The sequence below is a fragment of the Camelus bactrianus genome, chromosome 28 (genome assembly GCF_048773025.1).
Source record: "Camelus bactrianus isolate YW-2024 breed Bactrian camel chromosome 28, ASM4877302v1, whole genome shotgun sequence".
Lineage (NCBI taxonomy): Eukaryota > Metazoa > Chordata > Mammalia > Artiodactyla > Camelidae > Camelus > Camelus bactrianus.
In genome coordinates this window covers 21970201-21990554 of record NC_133566.1, presented here as the reverse complement: position 1 = coordinate 21990554, position 20354 = coordinate 21970201, and the positions used below count along the sequence as shown (strand labels likewise).

Sequence of the window (20354 nt, the reverse complement as noted above, 5' to 3'; positions counted from 1 at the left end):
AAAAAAGTTGCCTAACCCGACTGAGTTTTTTTTCAAGTGTAGGTATGAGTACCTACTCTGCTGTACTGCTTCGAGGACTGAACGCATTAATGTGTGCCCCAGGCTTAGCAGAACGTTCTGGATGTAGAAGTACCAAATAAACAGGACTTCATCGTTCATTATCTTGTTTCTCCCAAAAGATGATGGCTTTTTTGACGATGTAGGCGCCCTCTTGTCCTCTGTCACCGTGTCTACCAGTCAAACTATCTGACATACAATCGTGAACAACCGGCCAAAGTTTCTGCCCTCAAAGAAATTGCGTTTTTCCACTGGGAGTTCTCACTACAGAGAGGTGATAGTTGAAAATACAGAAGGGGATGGCTTCAGCAGGGAAGTGGAGGAGTGATTCTCATTGTCCAACCTGTGGAAGAATCACATGGGTAGCAAATAAAAATGGGGATTCGTAGGGTCTCCCTTCACAGCCCAGAAACTCGTGTCTAAATGTTCTGGATGCCAATACTCATGGATCACATTCTGAAAAATAATGGTCTAGGAAGAAGGGACGAGAGCTCATAGGTGGGGCTAGAGCTTCCCAGGACTTGAAGTCAGTTCTGCCCCTTTCCTAGGAGCCCTCAGGGCTTGCTCCAGTGGGCTATTTCCGTCGCGCCTTGGTCTAGGTAATTCGTGGTCGTGGGAAGCTTTTTGTGGTTGTCCGTTGTATACAATGCTTAGCAACATCACCGGCATCTCCCCGCTGGGTGCTTGTAGCCCCCTGTCTTCCCCAGTAGTAACAATCACATGTCTCTAATCATTGCCAAATATATCCTGGGGTGGGGGGAACAAAACTGCCCCTGGATGAGGACCATAGGTCTGGCTGAAATCTTGCCCTTTTACCTAGAACATACGTACTGTCTGAAATGGGGCTTTTTATCCCTTCCCTCTGGAAGGGTAGAAGGCGGCAGATACAACGGTTCCAGAGCCATGTGCCAAATGCCCATTCCCGGTCTAGCATCGAGGTATGGAAGTGCACTTTTCTAGAAGCAAGACTTCTGAGAACCCATCACAGCCATCCTTTGGCCATGACCTTCATACATCTTTGAAAGGTCTCCGTCCATCTCCCTTCTTGGTTACACCAAATATGCCAGGCTTGGAGGTGCAGGCACTTCTCCTCTCAAAGGCAGTTAAAGACTTGGGTGAGAATGTTGTTTAAAAGAAAGTTAAGTAAAATGACTTCCGTATCTTGCTTTTAACAAACAAGGGTCTTGAGTTTAGAACAACTCCATTGTTTTTAACACTTTTTTTTTTTAAAAAAAAAAAGAATCGCTTTCACCTATCATTACATAGTGCTTTAGCTATTCTCTCCATTTTTTTTAATCTTTATATGAAGAGATAGATAATAAGTACATTTTTAACAATAAGAAGAAAAAGTGGTAGTTTATTTTTTCTTTAAAAATAATATTAAGAAATGCATCAGGCAGATTGTCTCCCTGAGATTCAAATTACTCATGGGGGTGTTTTTGAGATCATACTTTCTGATGAGTAACTCTGCAGTGCTGAAATGTGTGCTGGGCGAGCCCTTAAAACCAAGCAGATTGTAGGTAGACGTTGACTGTGGTTCATAGCTGAGCATTCATTCTTTTTAAAGAGAAATTTGGAGAGCTATAACAGATAGTGACTTCAGGTAAAACAGAGCTCCCTCTTTCCTTCAGAGATGGAGCTGTAGTGTATTTGAAATATTTGCCTTGGCACTTCTTAGCATATCAGGTAGAGAAATAATGAGGTACCCTTTACATCTTATAATAAATATGGAGGTGATTTAACTTTGTCAAAGGCAAGATTCACAGGGACTTCAAGATACGGATTGTACCTTGAGGAAACTTTCATCTTAATATTAAGTATGATTTTCAGCAGGGGCAAGATACTGTATAAGACTCTCTCCAGCCCTTCAATGTTTATCTATGTTCGCTGGTTAAAAGTTGTCATTTCCTTGGAAGCTAACAAAGTGCTTATTTTTTTTTTTTCTCAGAGAAGTTTTCCAATTTCATAGAGTTGAGGCTTTCTTTCAAAGGAACCACTAATATTTTTTCCTATGATTTCTGGCAATACTGCTATGCATTTTGAGTCTTCTGAGGATGCTTTGTCCTTTCATCTGTGGTTTTGACATTTTCTTGTTAAGCTTAACCTGTTTAGCAAGAGAACAGACAATATGTTGTCCATCCATAGCGGTTCTTCGTTGGACCAAAGAAATAGTGTTTCCAGCTTTAGAGGGAAGGGAACCCTCTGGTGCTTTAGCTGTGTTCTCCCTAAAGCAGTTATTCCCAGAGACACAGAATGCAAGGTTCCAAACCAGGCCAAGCCCCGGCAGGCACCTGTAAGGGGACATATCTTGGCCTCTCGGGGGAACAACATTAAATGCCCTTGATTTTTTATTTTATTCGAAAGCGGCTGGAGGTGCAGAATATTGTTAAGTACACTATACCTGGAAACAGAAGGCATGCACTTGAATTCCTGGTAATTGTCTTGCTTCCTTTTGGAAGTACCTTGTTCTTGTCTTGCTAAGGATTATGGAACCAACCCTCAGCCTGGGAATCTATTAGAATACCCTTCCCTGTGTGGTTTCTGGGCCTGAGTTACCCAGGTGGTCCAATAAATTATGATCAATATACCACACTGCTGGTGGGAATGTAGTTTGGTGCAGCCATTATGGGAAACAGTATGGAGATTCCTCAAAAAACTAAAAATAGACTTACCATATGATCCAGCAATCCCACCCCTGGGCATATATCCAGGGGAAGCTCCAAATCAAAAAGATACATGCACCCCAATGTTCAGAGCAGCACTGTTTACAACAGCCAAGACATGGAAACAACCTAAATGTCCATCAACAGATGACTGGATAAGGAAGTTGTGGTATATTTATACAATGGAATACTACTCAGCCATGAAAAAGAATAAAATAATGCCACTTGCAGCAAGATGGATGGACCTGGAGATTTTCATCCTAAGTGAAGTAAGCCAGAAAGAGAAAGAAAAATGCCATATGAAATCACTTATATGTGGAATCTAAAAAACAAAAAGGTGATGAATTTATGGTTACTGGGGAGAAAGGGGGTGGTGGGGAGGGATAAACTGGGAGTCTGGGACTGTAGATACTAACTACTATATATAAAATAAACAGCAAGGTCCTACTGTGTAGCACAGGGAACTATATTCAATACCTTGTAATGGCCTACAATGGAAAAAGAATATGAAAAGGAATACACACACACACACACACACACACACATATATATCAGTATGCTATATGCCAGTAATTAACACAACATTGTGAATTGGCTATACTTCAATCAATCAGTCGACTCCCAAAAGGTACCCAGAAGTTACATAATAATTTTTTTGTTATGACATACTTATTTAAAAGTTTAAAAGTGCTTCAATTGACCTTCTCACTCAGACCCAATATCTGCTGGAAGTATATTGGTATTAGTCACCCATTTTGTACTTGAAGAAATAGAAACGCAGAGGTCGCAAGAGCGTCTCAGACTTTCACAGTCGGTACCTGGCACAGCCAGGATTAGAGCCAGCTTTCCTTTGTGCAGCTGCGCTTTGTGCATTTTAAGGATGTTGCTGGTCTTGTCCCCCATAGACTAGACGGTGAATAAGAAATACAGATTATACAGAGCAGATGGTAACAACTAATGTACTTTGGGTTCTTAAAAACTGTGTCGGTCTTCCATCATATCATGGTGCCCACTGTATGGCTGAGTAAAAGGCTATGTCGTAGAAATGTAGAATAAAGTTTTTTCATAATGTTTGGATAAACAGCAAGCAGTAGATGTGTTGGCTAAGAGGAAGGGGAATTCGATGCTGTATTTGACCGAGTTTTCTTTGAACATGTAGATGTTTTTTCGTTGCGGCAAGAAAATGAGTGAGTGGAAGATGATGTCCCTGCAATGTGCCTACTTCACATCTCATGTGAATCATGGTTGCAAGACTGGAAGTTGGTGTGACCTTTTCTTCTTGGTGGCTTAAGGAAATTCACCTCATTCCTGCTTGGGCACATGATTCACACTTGTCAATAGTCAAATTCACCGTGGCTCATCCTGAGCTCCAGATAAACCGCACCAAGTGCCCAGAGCACAGAGTTCAGAGCAGGTGAATCTTCCTGGTCAAGGAAGGTTGCGTGTCATGTGCCATGTGATTTGAAGCTGAGCTCTACCCGATGTAAACGTGTGACTCCAAGCTCACAAAGAACTTAGCTTTTCCCCATTTGTTTCTTCATATGTAAAGAACAGATGATCTTATGTACCTTAAATGTCTTTTGAAGATTAGAGATCATTTATTGAGCCACCTAGCAAACACAGCTCAGTGCCTCCCAGATAATGGTCCTGTTAGTGAGGGAGGTGGTTCTCAAAGAAAGATCAGCGTTTCATACACAGAAAGCGATAAACACAAACAACTGAACTGCGGATGTTTCCTGAGCAAAGGCTGTTCCTGAAGCCGTGTACTGCGGGTACAGTGAGAGGAAGAGGGCACAGGATTCGCACTGTGGCCGGCCAGCACTTATCTCCTATATCATGTCCCTAAATTCCACTCTCCTGTCAGTATTATGCCTTTGGGGACTATTCCATGGAAGAACAAACAGGTCGAAAGCATGGGAGACTGACCGCTGGACTAGCCATTTTCGTTTTGGGACAAGCTTTGTCATCTCCGATTTCCTCCTCCGTAAAGTTGCAATTTTTCAACAGCATTCAGCAGATATTCATGGCAGACCCATATGCCAGACACTGTTTTAGGTGTTTGGGATATTATAGCAGGGTGAGGGACAATAAACTCATGAAGAAAATATTTGTCAGATGATGATGAGTGTATGAAAAAATCATTAAAATGGAAAAAGGATAGCAAATCGAGGGGTTAAGGGTAGGAACGGAGTTGCAATTTAAAAAGGGAAGTTTTCACTAGGAAGTTTTACTGGTTATTTGATTAAAGAGCTAATGGCGTTTCTGGGGGAAGAACATTCTAGGCAGAAGAAATGGCCCTGAGATGTGGGCATGACTGCTCTGTCTGAGCAGTAGCGGCGGGAGTCAGTATTGAGTCGGGTGAACAAGGGAGAAATTGGAATGTTGGGGACCGATTATACGACCTTGAAGGCTACTTCGGTAGCTTTGGATTTTACTCAGACCGAGATGGGGAACCACTGGATGATGCTGAGAAGAAAAGCTGACATTATTTGAGTCCATTTAACAGGACCATTCTAACTCCTGTTTAAGGATATACTGAAGGGAGGAAAGGGGAGGGAGCAAGGAAATCAGTTAGGGGGAGGTATTGCAACAGTCTAATAAGAGATTCTAACGGGATCTGGCCATGGAGGTAACTGCAGAAGGTGAGAAAAAGGTAAGATACTGGGTGTATTTCAAAGATGCTGTTGACAGGATGTGATGGCGGATTGGATGATGGGTCAGAGAGAACAAGGCAGAGCGTAAGATTCTGGATGTTTAGCAAACAGTTGGAGGAACTATGTTGCCAACAATGAGGCTAAGAGGACTGGGGAGAGTGGGTAGCTCTACCTTGTCTCTAGAATGGCGAGAAGAATCATCAAGAAAAGTCTAGAGAAGCTTAGGTCTTTCTATAAATGTCAAGAGGCCTTTGTGAAAGTAATAACTCTTGTAAGAACGTGAAGTAGGATGTAGATGGAAGTTAAATACGTAACGCTTACCACTCACTGCGTTGTGTTCTCAGTTAAAGATAGGAAGCCTCTGTCTGAATCTGTGATGGTGCCCAGTGAACACCTGGAAATTAATTGAGTAGGTGATGGTGTTGGCAGTGGGTTTACATCTCACACTGAGAAAAGCAGTGACCAGGAAGAAAGAAAATGCTTTGGAGGCATTATTCTGTGTCTACTCAAAGAATGTTCCAAAGTACGAAAAACGCATCAGTTATAAAAAGCCGTGGATCAACTGCTCAAATGTAAAACTAATTTAATTAAAATTACTGGCTTTAAGGGGTGCATTCTGCTGAAGGCCTCTTACGAGCCCTTTTCTTCTTGTTGTAATTCTCATTTCTGTAATAAAAGAAGAGTTGAAATTTTAGGTTAATGTAGTGAATTATTTTATAGACGTACATATGTGCCTAACATTGCACTTCAGTTTTCTGCACTATATTTAAGAGATCATTGTTTATGAATTATGTGAGGAGAAAAATACGATGATGAGGGAGAAATGATATTAATATTCACAGTTAATCAAAGCACAGGCTTTGTGGGGGAAGGTCAGAAGGCCCACGGTGGATATAGTAAATGGGTTTAATCTCGATGGCTAACTCTCATCAGATGCTAGTGACTGGCTGGGCTATGTTTTGAGACATTCTGGGACCACGTCTAGGACCCACAGTGCAAAGGAGTGTTATATTGGTACCTGCCAGCGGTACCAAGCAAGAAATGGTAGCAGGTGTGACACACATCAACCATCCTTGCTTTACTGGTTCTGGAAGAGGCTCAAGTACTGACAAGTATGGTTTGTTTAAAGGTTGTCCATTCTGTAGTTTTTTTGTTTTTGTTTTTGTTTTTGTTTTTGTTTTTGTACCTGTTCTACTTCTTAATATATCCTGGCCTTTCCGGGCCATGGTGTAACGTCTTCTCTTTATATTCCGACTTCTAATTATCCAGGATTTCCTGGTTAGAGAGTCTGTTCTCAAGCCCTGCCCTTTGCTAATAAATTAATAAACATGAGCACAGTACGACCAAAGGCAGCAGGACTGATGATGCTCACGTTCTGGGAAGCTGGATGGATGAGAATTTCAAGCGCCCCTGAAGGACAGGTAGATTCAATCCTGGGAGTCTATTGGTGGATTAAGATAATGAGATGGGTTGATCTTAGTTGGAGGTGGCAGGTGTGAGATTCAAAGGGCTAAAGAGTGAAAAAAAGCCCATTTTGTAGGAAAATAGATTTAAGACTTTTGGAAACAAATCTAGGGACCCGACTGTGTTTTGATGGAGATGAAACACAGGGCTTGGGAGACTGATCTCCAGCGTCGGACGGGCCCCCCTGGGACAGAAGGGGCGCCATGTGTGGGGTGCCTAGGGCCCTCAGCTGGGTTCTGAGAACAGGGTGGACGTTGAAAGAAGTAGGCTGTTAAACTTCCCAGGCAACGCTATTTGCTCTTTTGGTAAGAAATATCTAGAAATAATATGTTAACCATAATGAAGAGGCTGGATTTTTGGAATTTAAGTGATACAAGTGATAAAACATTTTATACTATTTCTCTTGATGCCTCTCAAGTCAAATCTTTAAACATTTCTTTCCCAGACCCGATTGTCTTCCTTCCATCTCTGACTAGAGCCATCTTGACCTTTTTTTTTTTAATTATTATCATCTTTCTCCAACCCCTGCAAACCCTAAATGTTCTTAGATATAAACCCACCCATGTTTCCTTGCACTGAGTCTTGAGCCCACCTTCCCTCCATCTAAAGGACGCAGTAATGCTAGAAAAGGTCCATGTTTTGGTGTCATTCTGTTCCCCTGGGGGACTTCTCTATGCCTTCAGCCCTAACACAGTAAAACTGTAATGATCAGGCATTGAGACCAAGCCGAGGGGGGGGGGGGGCAGCTTCAGGAGGAAGAGGGTTAGAGAGCGCAGAACTCTGGATTGAGAAGAGAAGCCTTGAAAGAAGAAAGTAAAGAGGTGGAAGTGGAGATTACTCTAACGGTGATTTAAGGAGAGACGATCACAGTCAGAACAAAAGCTTAAGATTTTCCAAGGGCCTCTGTGTGCCAGGCGCTCAGCTTTCAGGGCATTATCTCATTTAATAGTAGTAATTCTAGAAAGTGCATTTTTAACTTCCGATTCAGATAAAGCTAAGGTAAAGGACTTCAGGAAGAGCTAGGTTAAGCAGCTCTCTCGAGATCACGTAGCCTGTGGTTAGTCCCATCAGGGCTTGAACTCAGGCTCTGGGGGCAGAGCCCATGCTTTCCTTCACTCTAAGAAAAGACAGAAAGGGGAGGAGCAACCAGGAGAGCAGGAGGCAGAGCATGACATGTGAGAGTGTCTTGCCAGAGGGGAGCGAATGCACAGGACTTGGAAGAACGCAGCGGGAGAGGGGACTCCGATCCTGAGGAGAGGCAGCAAACACAAAGGACGGGGAGGAGTAGTCCGGGCTTCCAGACTATGTGCACCTCCAGGCACAGTCCCCCATCACCTCCAGCACCTACACCTGGGGTCCCTGATCTTATGATCTATTTTCCACTTAGTGGTTGCACATTGCGTGCTGGAGCCTAGGAGACATTTTGTCAGGCATTACGTCGCCGTCATCACTTATAAACAGATAGACCAAAACCGTACAGAGTGAGGCACTTCTGAGAGTACTGGGTCCATTGGTGGCTCTTTGATTTGTTTCATGAAGACTTACTTCTCTTGTATTCTTGGGCAATGGCCTATCTTAGATTTGTCTCCTAGTCATTCTAGTAAGGCATGGGAGGGAGGGTGGAATGAGGAAGTGAAGGCATCCAAGGTGGTGATCTTCCACTGACTGGCTGTCCTATAGGAAGGGCCAAAAAAGGAGTTTTAGCCCATTGAAGGTCTGAACCTTGGATAGTGAAGACGTGCTGATTGTCATAATCAGAGGTGACAAGGTCAGCCGTCAGTGCGTGGCACACACGTACATTCACTGGCATTTCTCTTGTATTTATTTCCTGTGGTTCTGTTGCTGTGTGTAAACAACCCAGAGAAGACCTCTGGGCCAGGGGATCCTGGTGTGAAAGGAAAAGGAAAGGGAAGGTACGGGAAGGAAGGAATACAGAAAGGGGAGGTGGGGACTGCCCGGAGGAACAGAGACGCCTGTTCATGACTTTCCGAGGGGTAACCCATCTCAGTAGTCCCGTTTCTCCTTGGGATTCCAAGGTCAGCAAGGACGCCTTGTTTGGGGTTGAGCAAGAACTGTTCTGCCTGCAATGGTGAAGGAAAAAATGGCTTTAAACCATATTTAGGAAATTTGTTGACTGTAATTAAGCCTTCATGGGAATCCCCAAGGTTTACTTACCTGTAATTGAAAAAATGCAAATGAAGACAGTTAATCAGTGGGCTGGCTGCCTACCCACCTGAATGAATTAGAAAAGACGACACAGATTTGTCCGGCAGAGAAGGCTACCTGAGAGCCAACGGGTAAATTTCTCAGTGACACTGTGGAGACTGGTTTTTTTCTTAGCCTGGCTGGGATTGCAGTGCTTTTCTGCTAAGGCCTTTGCCAACTTCGTCTTGAACCCATGACACACAGATTTCCTAACGACTGGCCTTCAGCATTGGTGGAGCACCCGCTCCTCTCTGGCGGCACTCAGGGAAGCCCTGCAGGAAAAAGGGCAGACCTCTTGTCTTCCTTTCCGGTGTGATTGACCCACTGCTCAAAGCTGTGAAACATTTGCTTCCCAAGGTACTGAAATCAAATGGGAATTCCCGTGGGATGAGGGCAACGCTTAAGGAGTTAGCCTACAGCATTTTTGCCATCAATGTTCAAGGATCAGTACGTGCTCTAATATTAATAGCTTGAATGCAACTTTTTTATTTTTTAATGATAATCAGAGCATACCTGTGATGGTCATTTGCACTTCAGACATCATGCTTGTTAATATATTCCACTAATTTTTATCATCTGATTGAAAATCATCCCCCAGATGCTTTGCACCTCTGTTCCTACCTATGTCTTCTGCTTAATGATTTCATTAATTAGCAACTTAGATTCTCATAACAGTACAAAGGTCACAATTTGTCCCTAAAAATTAACTATGGGAAGGAAAGTGTTAACACATCTTTTTTTTTTTTTTTGCAAGAGAGATTATTTTTATTTAAAGAAAACTGAAACAAATATATACACTGAACATATCAACCTTTTTAAAAAGAGCAATCAATACGTTTCATAAAGGAGGGTGACGTTTAAGGAAATCAAGTCGGCACTAAGTTAACAATCTCCGTTATTGACATTCCTGACATCTGTGGTCAGATTTCTGACTTGTCCCTGATCGTGGGTGTCCAGAGCAAAAAAAAGGTTTGAGAGGAGAGGAGAAGGGGCCGCAGCGTCATTTAGGCAAAAATATTTGTCAGTGGTCTGATTGGTAATAACACAAAGTATTCAATTAAATATTAATTGCTATTTAATAATGTAAATATCTATGTTTAAATGGAAGTAGAGATACAGTGGTTAATGTATCTGTGTTAGAAACTGTATCACGTTGTTTCTGACACTGCTGTCAAAGTACGACCTCTTGGAGAAGGAAGGTACAGAGGTTTCCTGCCCCACGCCACTGAGCGGATTCCGAGGGTGCAAAGTGCTACAATTGATTAGTAATGCCTGCCGTGGACACCTTGGGGGTGAGTGGCAAATTGCTGCCCCATGATCACCACCGTCATCGTCTTAACAGGAAGGAGTCAGCGTTGATAGCTTACTTTACTACATGTTTGACGAGGAGGAGCGAAAACACTGAATGGAGGGCTTGCCACCCAGGACTCGCCTTTTTTTTGCAGGCATAGAAACATCCAGAAGTGGGGAAAGATGCGATTCGGCTGAACCTTTTCACCGCATCTTTGTTTGCTTCAGTTACTTATTACCCTTGATTTGGCGAGTGTTTGTAAAAAGTGTTATTGATATAGACTCTGGAAAAAGTAGGCAGATATTTCAAGGTATTTCAAATGTATCACAGTTTCTAAGGAGATCAAATATCACTTCAAAGCCTCATGGATTTTTTAAACATGAAATGTTCTTCTTGGCAGATAATAGGGCTCCAGTCCCCAGGTTCCTAACCTCCCATTCGTTAACAGCAAAGCTGACTTAGAGCAAAGTCTTTTTTTTTTTTCCCCCTGCAAGCAATTTGTGACTCCTTTTGGGGCGGTAACTCTGCAAATATAAATAAAGTCCAGGTTTCTCCAGCTGTTGACTTTCAGTTTGTTGTCAATGCTCCCATCACTACATCCCCCACTCAAAACACTACCCCAGCCCTGAATATGTATAGTACAGCCCCATTAAAAGACTTCTTCTTATATGTGAAACACTAGGTTATTCCCATGAAAAGATCTTGCCAGTGTTTAAAATGGATTCTACCCATTTTAGCCTCCTCGGGAGTCATTAGCACTATGAACTCTGACTTGAGAAAATTAGAATAAAATCTCCTAGACCCAAATGAGACTGGGCTGCCTCTGCCAGGCATTTCTAAGCTTCTTGTGGTAATCACTCCTCAGTTTTTATATTTCAAAAATCACCTTCAAATGGATTTGGTTTATTTATTCCACTTACCTTAGCTGGTAGTCCCATGACATCTGCATTATTTTTAATGCAAGGACAGATCCTACTTGGGGTTGCCATGCGCCGCCATTTATGGTTCATTATTTTGAGGTCATACATAACCAGCTTTTTTGAAAATAGAGTCACTTCCAGGTTATATTTTGATCTCTACACGCATATTTTAAACAGATTAATGTAGAACACAGTGAAATCCTAATTCTCTTCTGTAACTCTATGCCCGACCCTCACGAATTATCATCCCAAGGTATTTGCTGTGTCACATGCCGTCAAGCCAATGACTTTCTCTCCACCTCCTTCACAATGTTCCTTTTGACAATGTTATGTTTATTGGGGGTGGATGTGTGTGTCTTTACAGTCAGCTTTTAATTCTAAACTGCATTTGCTTTACTGCCGGTCGGCCCCAGGAAGTTCACCATTATTATCAAGGATGAAGGATTGTTAATTACTTAACAGAATAGAAAGTGGCCTTGGCTGTCAAGGGAATAGCTAGGATTTTTTCTGATGATGTTGTGTCTTAGGTTATTGAAAGAACACGGATTTTCATTTTGGAAGTATGATGCTGAGAAAAATTTTAGTGGATCTATTGAGCTTTTTGACCTGCAGGAGGAAGATGGATTTAGTATTCCATTCCTCGTTCGATTATGCCTCTCTGTAGAAAACACTAAATAAGGAATATGAAGGGATGAAGAAATCAGACAGAACTGACAAAAATTATATAATTGTAGTATGCACAACACTGCTCATGAAACAACTGGAAAGACCAATAGAAACAGAACATGTGGTTTCTTACTCCTAGCTCCCTGAACTTCACTCCCGTAATTTCAACCCTTCCTTTAGTAACTCATTCTGCCTACAGGTAGCACACACACCTCACACTCAGTGTGTCCAAAGTTACCATTTTATTTCTTATTCTTATTCCTATCATCTGGATTAAGACCATCGATATTACCCAGTTGTACCAGCTCGGAATTTCAGAACCGTGTTTCTTCATTGCTCTTAACCATCCAGGCACCAACTTTCTATTTAATCCATTAAAGTGAGTTTAGATAAGAGGCCCACCATGCAGGTTTATTGTCCTGTCCTGTCCTTAACTGAGTCAAGAGAGATCCCCTGGTCTCTCTGTTCCTTTAGTGCCTCACATCCCCTAAGGCACTTATCACAGAGCGTGGAAGCTTTTGGCTTAATGTTTGTGTAGCCCAGCAGGACCCTAGTGTCATCGGTGACCATCTGATATCAGCAATGAAGTTTGTAGCTCCTTAACTGTATCATGGGTTAGAGGGTCTTTTTCTATGCTGCTGCTGACCAGGGTTAGGCTGGGAAGGAGGGAGGCTTGGGTGGTCCGCCCAGCCCCCTTGTGGTGCTGGTGCTGTGTGCAGGGATCACGCTCAGTGCCCTGCTCCTGACCCCAGTGCCCTCCTCTTGACCCTGTGTGGTTCCCTTTTATCCTGTTGTTCCAGGTACAGGCCTCAGTCGGCCACAGGAGGTCCCAGGCCTCAGCCTGCTTAAGAGGCTAAAAGCATTTATCAACCTGACTTTAAACTGAGCACATTTCCTCTAGAGCTCTTTTCCATGGAGCCCCTTCCTACACATCCATTGTTCTAGGTACGAGAACATTAAGAGAGTCTCAAAGCTGGAGGTGAACTTCATGCCCAGCAGGGGGAAGGGGACCCCTGAATCTGCAAAAACAAGAACAGCTTTGTAGCAATCTGTTACCCCATAAGGGATCTCTATGGAAACCAGGTCTGCCCCTTGAACTCTTGCTGTAAAACCCCCTGCCTTCTCTCCCCAGCAGCCTCGCATCTTAGAGGCATTAGCCCACTGACCTCCTTGGCCTGGCAAATAAATGAAGCTGCCTTTTCTACTTTATCCAGAACTCTGTCCTTGAGTCTCAATTCAGTAAGCAGGGTACGGAAGCCACGTTTTGGCAACGTTTGTATTCCCAACACTTAAGCACAGTGGTTGGCATGGAACAGATACACAGTAGGGCTGAAGAAATACTTGCATATGTAGAGGTGCAAGTAAAAGGGTGGAGGGACGGACTGCAGGGTACAGAGCAAACGCTGACTCAGTGTCTCAAGAAATGTAGTTGCCCTTTGATTGGAAAGAGTGCGACTTGAGTCGTGCAGTCCCGTTTGTGTCGTTTTCTGTTTCTACTGAAACTGAACACGTCCGGCAGAGTAAAACCCCGTTAATGAAATCGCATGAAACTTAACGACGTGGGGTTGCAGACATCTTCAGATGATCAGGTCACATTCAAGAGTCATTTCAAGCACTTTTCACAGGTGCCTCTGGCTCTGACGTCAGGAGGTCGTCGGGACAATGATCGATCAATGGAAGAATCACAATCCAAGGGTCTTCCCTTTGGTATTTCTCCCCATTCAAAACGCAGAATGAGGAAGGTGCAGGGGAAGAGAAATCTGTCTTTCAGAAGTTGAGTGAGGTTAAGAAGAATAGAGTGGTAATGGAGGCAGGAAAAAAAAAAGCGCCAGAAAAACCCTGTAGAAAAGGCTGTCAACCAGCTCTCCCGCCCTTCTTCGCTGTTCATGGACTATAATAGAACAAGATGTGAGGCAACATCTGTTGCCTTTTTAAAATAGCACCTTGATATTTTAAAAAGAATAATGACAGAATTAGGAGAAACCTAATTTCCATGGCTGGGGACGGCAGACCCCTATGGCACGGAACGGAATTAGTCCAGCACGGCCTGACCAGTCTGGGGGCTGTGGGTCCGGCTGCCGTGCGCGGCTCTGGGAGGCGGCTTGGAGCAACGGCCGGAGCGCGGGCTCTGGAGCTGGGCTTCCCGGGTTTAAATCTCGGCTTCGTGACTTGCTGGCGGCGTACTGCAGGGCAAGCCGTGTGGCTTCTCTCAGTCCCCGCTGCACATGGTAGTATTCCCGGTCTCCGGGCGGTTGTGAGATGGATGAGAGAAAGGAAACTTGAGAAGCCGGTCCAGAGACTGGCTCGTGGTCGCACCTGCTAAGTGTAGGGTGTTATTATTATTATTATTATTATTATTATTATTATTATTATTATTATTATTATTATTATTATTATTATATATTTTTAAGTAGTCACTTCTCTTAGACCAGATGTAGGAACTTGATGGGACATCCAATAGGAGCAGAACGGCCCTCAAGCAGAAAAAGATGCGAGTCTCTTTCTGTGAATAAGTCTGGTCGTCCAGCTTGAGGAACGGCTGAGGTTCCTCCTTTGAGATGCAAGAAGCCAGCAAGGCCAGCCCAGATCGAGACTTAGAACGCTAATCAGAGCCGCCAAGCCCTGCCCAAGGGTAGTCAGTCGTCACAGCTGTATATTGAACGTGCTTCCGAGAACTGAGCAAGTGCAAGGAAAGTCCGCAGGGATCAGATCCCAGGCACGGCCGCCAGCCGCGTGAATCCAAACCAGGAGACGAGCCAGAAGCCAGGAAGGGTCACGAGGCAGGAGCACACCCGGCAGATCTAGGTGGAGGGACTTCAGGCTCTGAGGCTGAGGCCAGACACCCCAGATCACGTGAGCTGGAGGCTCTCACTAGGCTCGGTCGTGGTGCTCCTAGGATGCCCAGACAAGGGTCAACAACTGAGACAGGTGCATTCTGAATGGTAGGCCGTCACTGGAAACAAGACCCCGGAGATTAAGGGCTGCTTCGGAGAAGCAGTGCAGCATGGTGGTTCCGATGACGGACTGGGAGAGAGACAGTCCCGGTCCTAAATCCTGCCTGGCCAATTCCTGCAGCGATAATTTGTTTTATCTCGCTACGCTCCCATTTCCTCATCTGTACAATGGAGGCAACAGTTTCTACTTTAAGGACTTTTGAAACTGAAATCATGCAATTTAATTAAAACGGCTAAAGCAATGCCAAGCACCTAATAAGTGCTTAATTAATGTTGGCTGTTAGTATTAGAAATTCATTTACACGTACTCACTGGTCTGTCTTGTTTCAGAGCGCCATAATCACAGTGTACATCGCAGAATAGAATGCAGTTATGTGAAATGACTTCCCCTAAAACTTTCCACTAAAAAACCTTCTTGCCATGTAGCTTTTCTCTTTTTAATGTATTTTCTTTAGGAAGTGAATTTTTAGCAAAATGTGCCACTTGGAAACCAGATCTGAGTGCTATTTTGGACAAGCATAAAGGAGACCCGTTTTTAAATCAAACAAATTATGATTGTGTTGAAGATGATCTGAATCATTACAGCGGGTGTAGGGCAAAGGGCAAAATTTATCCTTGGGGGAACTCACATTTTAAGAGAAAGTCAAATTTTGTATTCATTTTAGACTGGCCTTCTTGCCTGGGAGTATATTTGCTCAGGCTTAGCTGGCCCTCACCGCCTCCGCCCTTCCCCTAACCATAAATTCCACATCTGCCCTACTAGGTGCCTTGAACTAAATCATTGGCTTCAAACTTCAGAGCTGTCTCATTCTTAACCAATGTGTTAGGTTTATTCACAGGATTCCTGCTTCGGGCTGGGAGAGCCAAGGGGTTCTGGAGACGAGACAGGCTATCACATTTTTGCAACAGAATTAGACACCATCTACCTGAAAATGGAATCAGTGGTAAAAATCTCCAAATTACTGTGATCTTTCTCTTGGGACCCACTGAATTCTCCCAAGATTTGTTTTTGGGGAACTGTTTAATAATACACTAGATGTATCTTGTCCTATTTACTTTCTACTAATTCTGTTGCCCCAAAGCAAATCAACAGAACAGTCTCTGATATAATACCATTCTGCCCCCCCTCTGCCGATAGCATACGACGAAGACTAACTCTGTGAAAGACTGTCACTCATGTTTTGAAACCTGACAGATTTTAACAGGGAACTGTCGATTGGCCAAGATGCAGGGTACCTAACTCCTAAGGAAACCGTGACGGATACCCTTATTGTCCCCAGATTTTGCTCTTTTATATCTCTTTCCTCCATTGTTTATACTTCTACCTGGCGGGGGGCGGGGGGGAAATTGGAAAGACAAAGAAATAAGTGGAATTCAGTCAGATAACTGGCTACAATGTTACCAAACTTGTGGCTGGTGAAGTCCTCAAATCATTGGATGACATAAGCCTTCAGACAGTCTTTGGGTTTCACTGGTCCAGTGGTGCTCAGCCTTTGGCATGCACCAGAACCCCCAGGACTGCAAGTTTTTGATTGAGAAATGTGGGGGCTTGTCCTGAGAGACTGCGTTTCCCACGGGTTCCCAGGCGGGGCTGATGATGCTGGTCAGAGCACGTACTGTGAGAATCACTTCACTAACCTGTGCTTGGCCTCCCTTCTGTTAACGCGAATAATCTGGAATTTGCTTGTCCTTAGCTGGCTTCAGAAATCTGTGCTCTATAAAGTAAGCATTGTGGGGTGAAGAGTTATTTTGGTGTCTGTACACCTCGTTGAGTGTAGTAGGGTTGGTCAAGTAAGCCGTGACTCTATCCACTTGGCTGATTGAATGGGCAGAGCAGTCAGTATATATTTGCTGAGTCACGGCTCTAATCCGCAAACCTCTGCTTCTCTGTATCATTGTGGAGTCAATGGAATACTGACCTTTAATCAATTCGTGTGTGTGTGTGTGTGTGTGTGCGCGCGCGTGGTAAAGCCTCAGTTTTATGGGACTGCAAGAAATTCATACATAGAAAACTTCTTCCTCCATTGTTTTCTCCAATGATCTGATTTTATGAGCCTTTTTGGTGGCAGAAGAATTGAGTTCATTTGTTGTAGAATTTTTTTTTTAAACTCAGAATAATGTTTATTGAGCTTTGTTAAGGGTATGGAACAGGGAAGAGCCAGGACAACATCATAGAAGAGGTACACAGTTGTAACTTCTGCTGTCCCCTCTGCCCACTGCTTGGGACATGTTTTGGTCACAAGAAATGACAAGAAGTTATTTCACTTAGTCACTTAAATGTTAAGTGAATTAATTTAACTAAATTTAACTGCATTTATTAAATTAATTTAAATTAAATTAAATTAAATTAAATGTGAAGTGAAACGTTTCACTTAAATATTTGCTTTAAGTGAACGCAGGGCACATCACATCGGGGAGTCACAATGTTGGGGTCCCCGGGCGTGAGCACTTTGTTAGTTACCTCCCACCCAGAAGGCTGTGTACCTCACTCCCGCTCCACAACGCAGCTACAGTCCATCGATCACAAGGTCCACAGCAATCTCCCAGCAACTGGGAGCAACATTACTTAGGAGCATCCTTGGAGCCCTTATTTAACCACAATGGGTACATGTCTTCAGTTGCTATTGCAAGTTTGATGACCAGATGATGTTCAAGTGTCCCCGAGGCAGGGGTCAAATGTACCGTGCGGCTGTTAATTCTTTGCTTGCACCAGCTGGAATCCTGGCTGCAAAGGAGTCTGGAAAGTGAAGTTTTGAACTTTTTTCCAGCTTTTGTGGCCCAGGAAGAAGTTCAAAACAGATAGTGAATGGGTCTGGTAGACAATTTGTACCACACTGTCTAACCAGTTAAAACCTGAGAAGAGGTAACTTCAAAAATCCCTGGCCTTCAAGTCTGGAGATGAACTTCGAAACCCTCTCTGCTCCAAGTTGTGACTGTCACAGCGATTCTAAAGCCATCCTACCCAACAGGGTGACAGATGGTACAGTGGTAGCGTCTTTAGGCATGCTATCACGTAAGCTGTGCAAACCTGGGAAAATTACTGGACTTCTGCATGCACCAAACCTCTCGCCATGTCCTGGCGATGACGGTGATACCTGCTTCCCAAGGTGGTTGTGAGACTTCAGTGGGGAAACGAAGTTCTTAAAATAGCATCTGGCACCTCTGAAGAAATCAGTATTTCATTAGCACGTGAATGGGGGGGTCTCACTGAATGCTTTCTGGACTACACAGGCGGCACCCAATATGGATATTTTTATAGGATTTTATGTTTATTTTATATGTATTTTTATATATTTAAGGCCTGGGGATAGTCAGATACTCCCACATGATAAACAAGTAAAAGTCGTGCATGCATGGAAAGGGGTTCCTTTCCTTAGCTGCCTGCGTCTCTAACCAGTCCTGAGCTCAGGATGGAAAAATAGCCTGTAAATACTTCCACTGGGAAGACGCTTCCACGGGGAGGGCCATAAAATTGAGAAGTAATCCCTTATAGCTTTTTATTCTTCAGTGCCTGCCAAATGCTTTTCAGACATTTGAGTAATTGTCTTCATTACCAGTCAGCCTAATGAAATAACAGGAGATGCTCCACTTGGAGAAGGTTTGTTCTGCAGGAATTCTTCCAGGCCAGAAAAAGGGTTTTGTCTTTAGAGGTACTGGGATTTTAGAAAGCTGTGTATCATGAAGTATCCTTTTTTTCTTTTTCCATCTTGGGATTAGGGATAAAAGACAGGTGGCCGCTTGTAACCTATTCACCTCCTCCTGTAATAATTTGCTCTTCTTTTGGCAACGCTGTATACTTGTGCAAACACAACATCGTTTTAACTGTGAAATTGCACCTCCGTCTTACAAATGTCCCACCGTGACTAATCCAGGGGTATCTCGTTCTCCTTCCACTCTAGCTGGACAGTGCCACATCGCTCATCCAGGCAGCTAAAAACCTGATGAATGCTGTTGTCCTCACGGTCAAAGCATCCTATGTGGCCTCAACAAAATACCAGAAGGTCTATGGGACAGCGGCTGTCAACTCACCCGTCGTGTCTTGGAAGATGAAGGCTCCGGAGAAGAAGCCCCTTGTCAAGAGAGAAAAACCTGAAGAATTCCAGACGCGAGTCCGACGAGGTTCTCAGAAGAAACACATTTCGCCTGTACAGGCTTTAAGTGAATTCAAAGCAATGGATTCCTTCTAGGATGACAGGCTTTAGCAAGAAAGCTTTTTCTTTCTTCTTCTTTTTTTTTTTCCTTTTCTTTTCCTTTCTTTTTAATTCCAGTTTTGTATGCGTACCTGCTGACTCGTATGCCTCTGGCGTGGGGAAATTAAGGAAGCAGTGTTTGCATGTCAGATCAGATGTGATCAATACCACGGATCCATCTGTAGCCTGGGGAGGGGACAGGGAATTCCTGTCCCGAGGTGGCACAGAGCTGTCCTTTGCAACATTCTCATAAAATTGGGCAAAGTGTTTGCATTGCAGTGTTTACCGGGAGTGGGGGGGGATGGGGGAAAAATAAACTTAACTCTACAAAAGCAAACTCTAATGCATGCAAGAATCATTAGGTTGGCAGGTATATTAATCAGTGAAATATCTGGAAGTGTCACGGTAGAACATAAAGCTTGTACTGCTTCTGTTCCAGTGTGAAAAATGTCTTAGCCAATACGCTGAAGTGTGTGGCCCACAAACTGAACAATTTACCTTTGGCATCATATCCATGAGATGATGTGCATTTTTTCTTTAACTAAGGGGAAACTAACTCGTCCAGCCTAAAATGCTTCTTTTAATCTGTATTCTGTTCTTTTCTCTTCTAGTTGTGCCATGACCTGTGCTTATGTTATCAATTCCCCCCCTTTCCTGAAAATAATAAACATTTCTTTACAAGAATTATAATCCTTCTGGGGGCACTGGACATACAGTGTGGTGGTCATCTTACTTTTACTTAAAAAAAAAATTGAACTATGATTTTGCTAGAAATAGGAGGCCCAGTGGTGGAATGTTAGAGGAATGGAAACCGACCATGTGTGAGGGTTTAGAGGCAGATACGTAGGTGTAGCTTGGAGTGCTGGTATCTGATCTACCGTTGTATCCACTAACTCAAAATAAACACATTTAATCTTGACACTGGAAGAATGTTCTTTCTTTGAATGCATACTTGAGATTAGAGCATCTCCATGAAAACTGGTTAAAAATACTTTGTGTTCATTTTCAGAAGTCGGAGGTAAAGTAGGTAGGTGATATATAAAGAAAACTCTGGGTCATCTTTATAGTCCGGGAATTGCTTTTTTGGTGTGTTTTTCCCATGTGTTTATATTCACTTTTAAACTGAATCTAAAATGAGAAAGTCATGTGTTAGAAGTTTCTGGGCCAAACTTAAGAAACTTCATGGGTTCTTAGAAACTGAATCAAAAAAAAATTTGAGAGGCCTGTTCATTTCAAAATATTTTATTCATTTCAAAATATTTTTTCTCTAAACTGTAGAAAGAGGGACTC

At 43.3% G+C, this 20354-nt stretch overlaps 1 protein-coding gene across 2 annotated transcripts in view; it reads left to right on the top strand.

Moving 5' to 3' along the window:
* Positions 1-19983, top strand: part of CTNNA2 (catenin alpha 2) — a 944639-nt gene extending 924656 nt beyond the window's left edge. For both annotated transcript variants that reach the window (XM_074354541.1, XM_074354540.1), the window contains one exon: positions 18774-19983. In XM_074354541.1, the coding sequence (XP_074210642.1) occupies positions 18774-19061 (288 nt within the window). In that variant the 3' untranslated portion in view covers positions 19062-19983. The remainder of the gene's footprint in view (positions 1-18773) is intronic.
* The last annotated feature ends 371 nt before the right edge of the window (positions 19984-20354 follow it).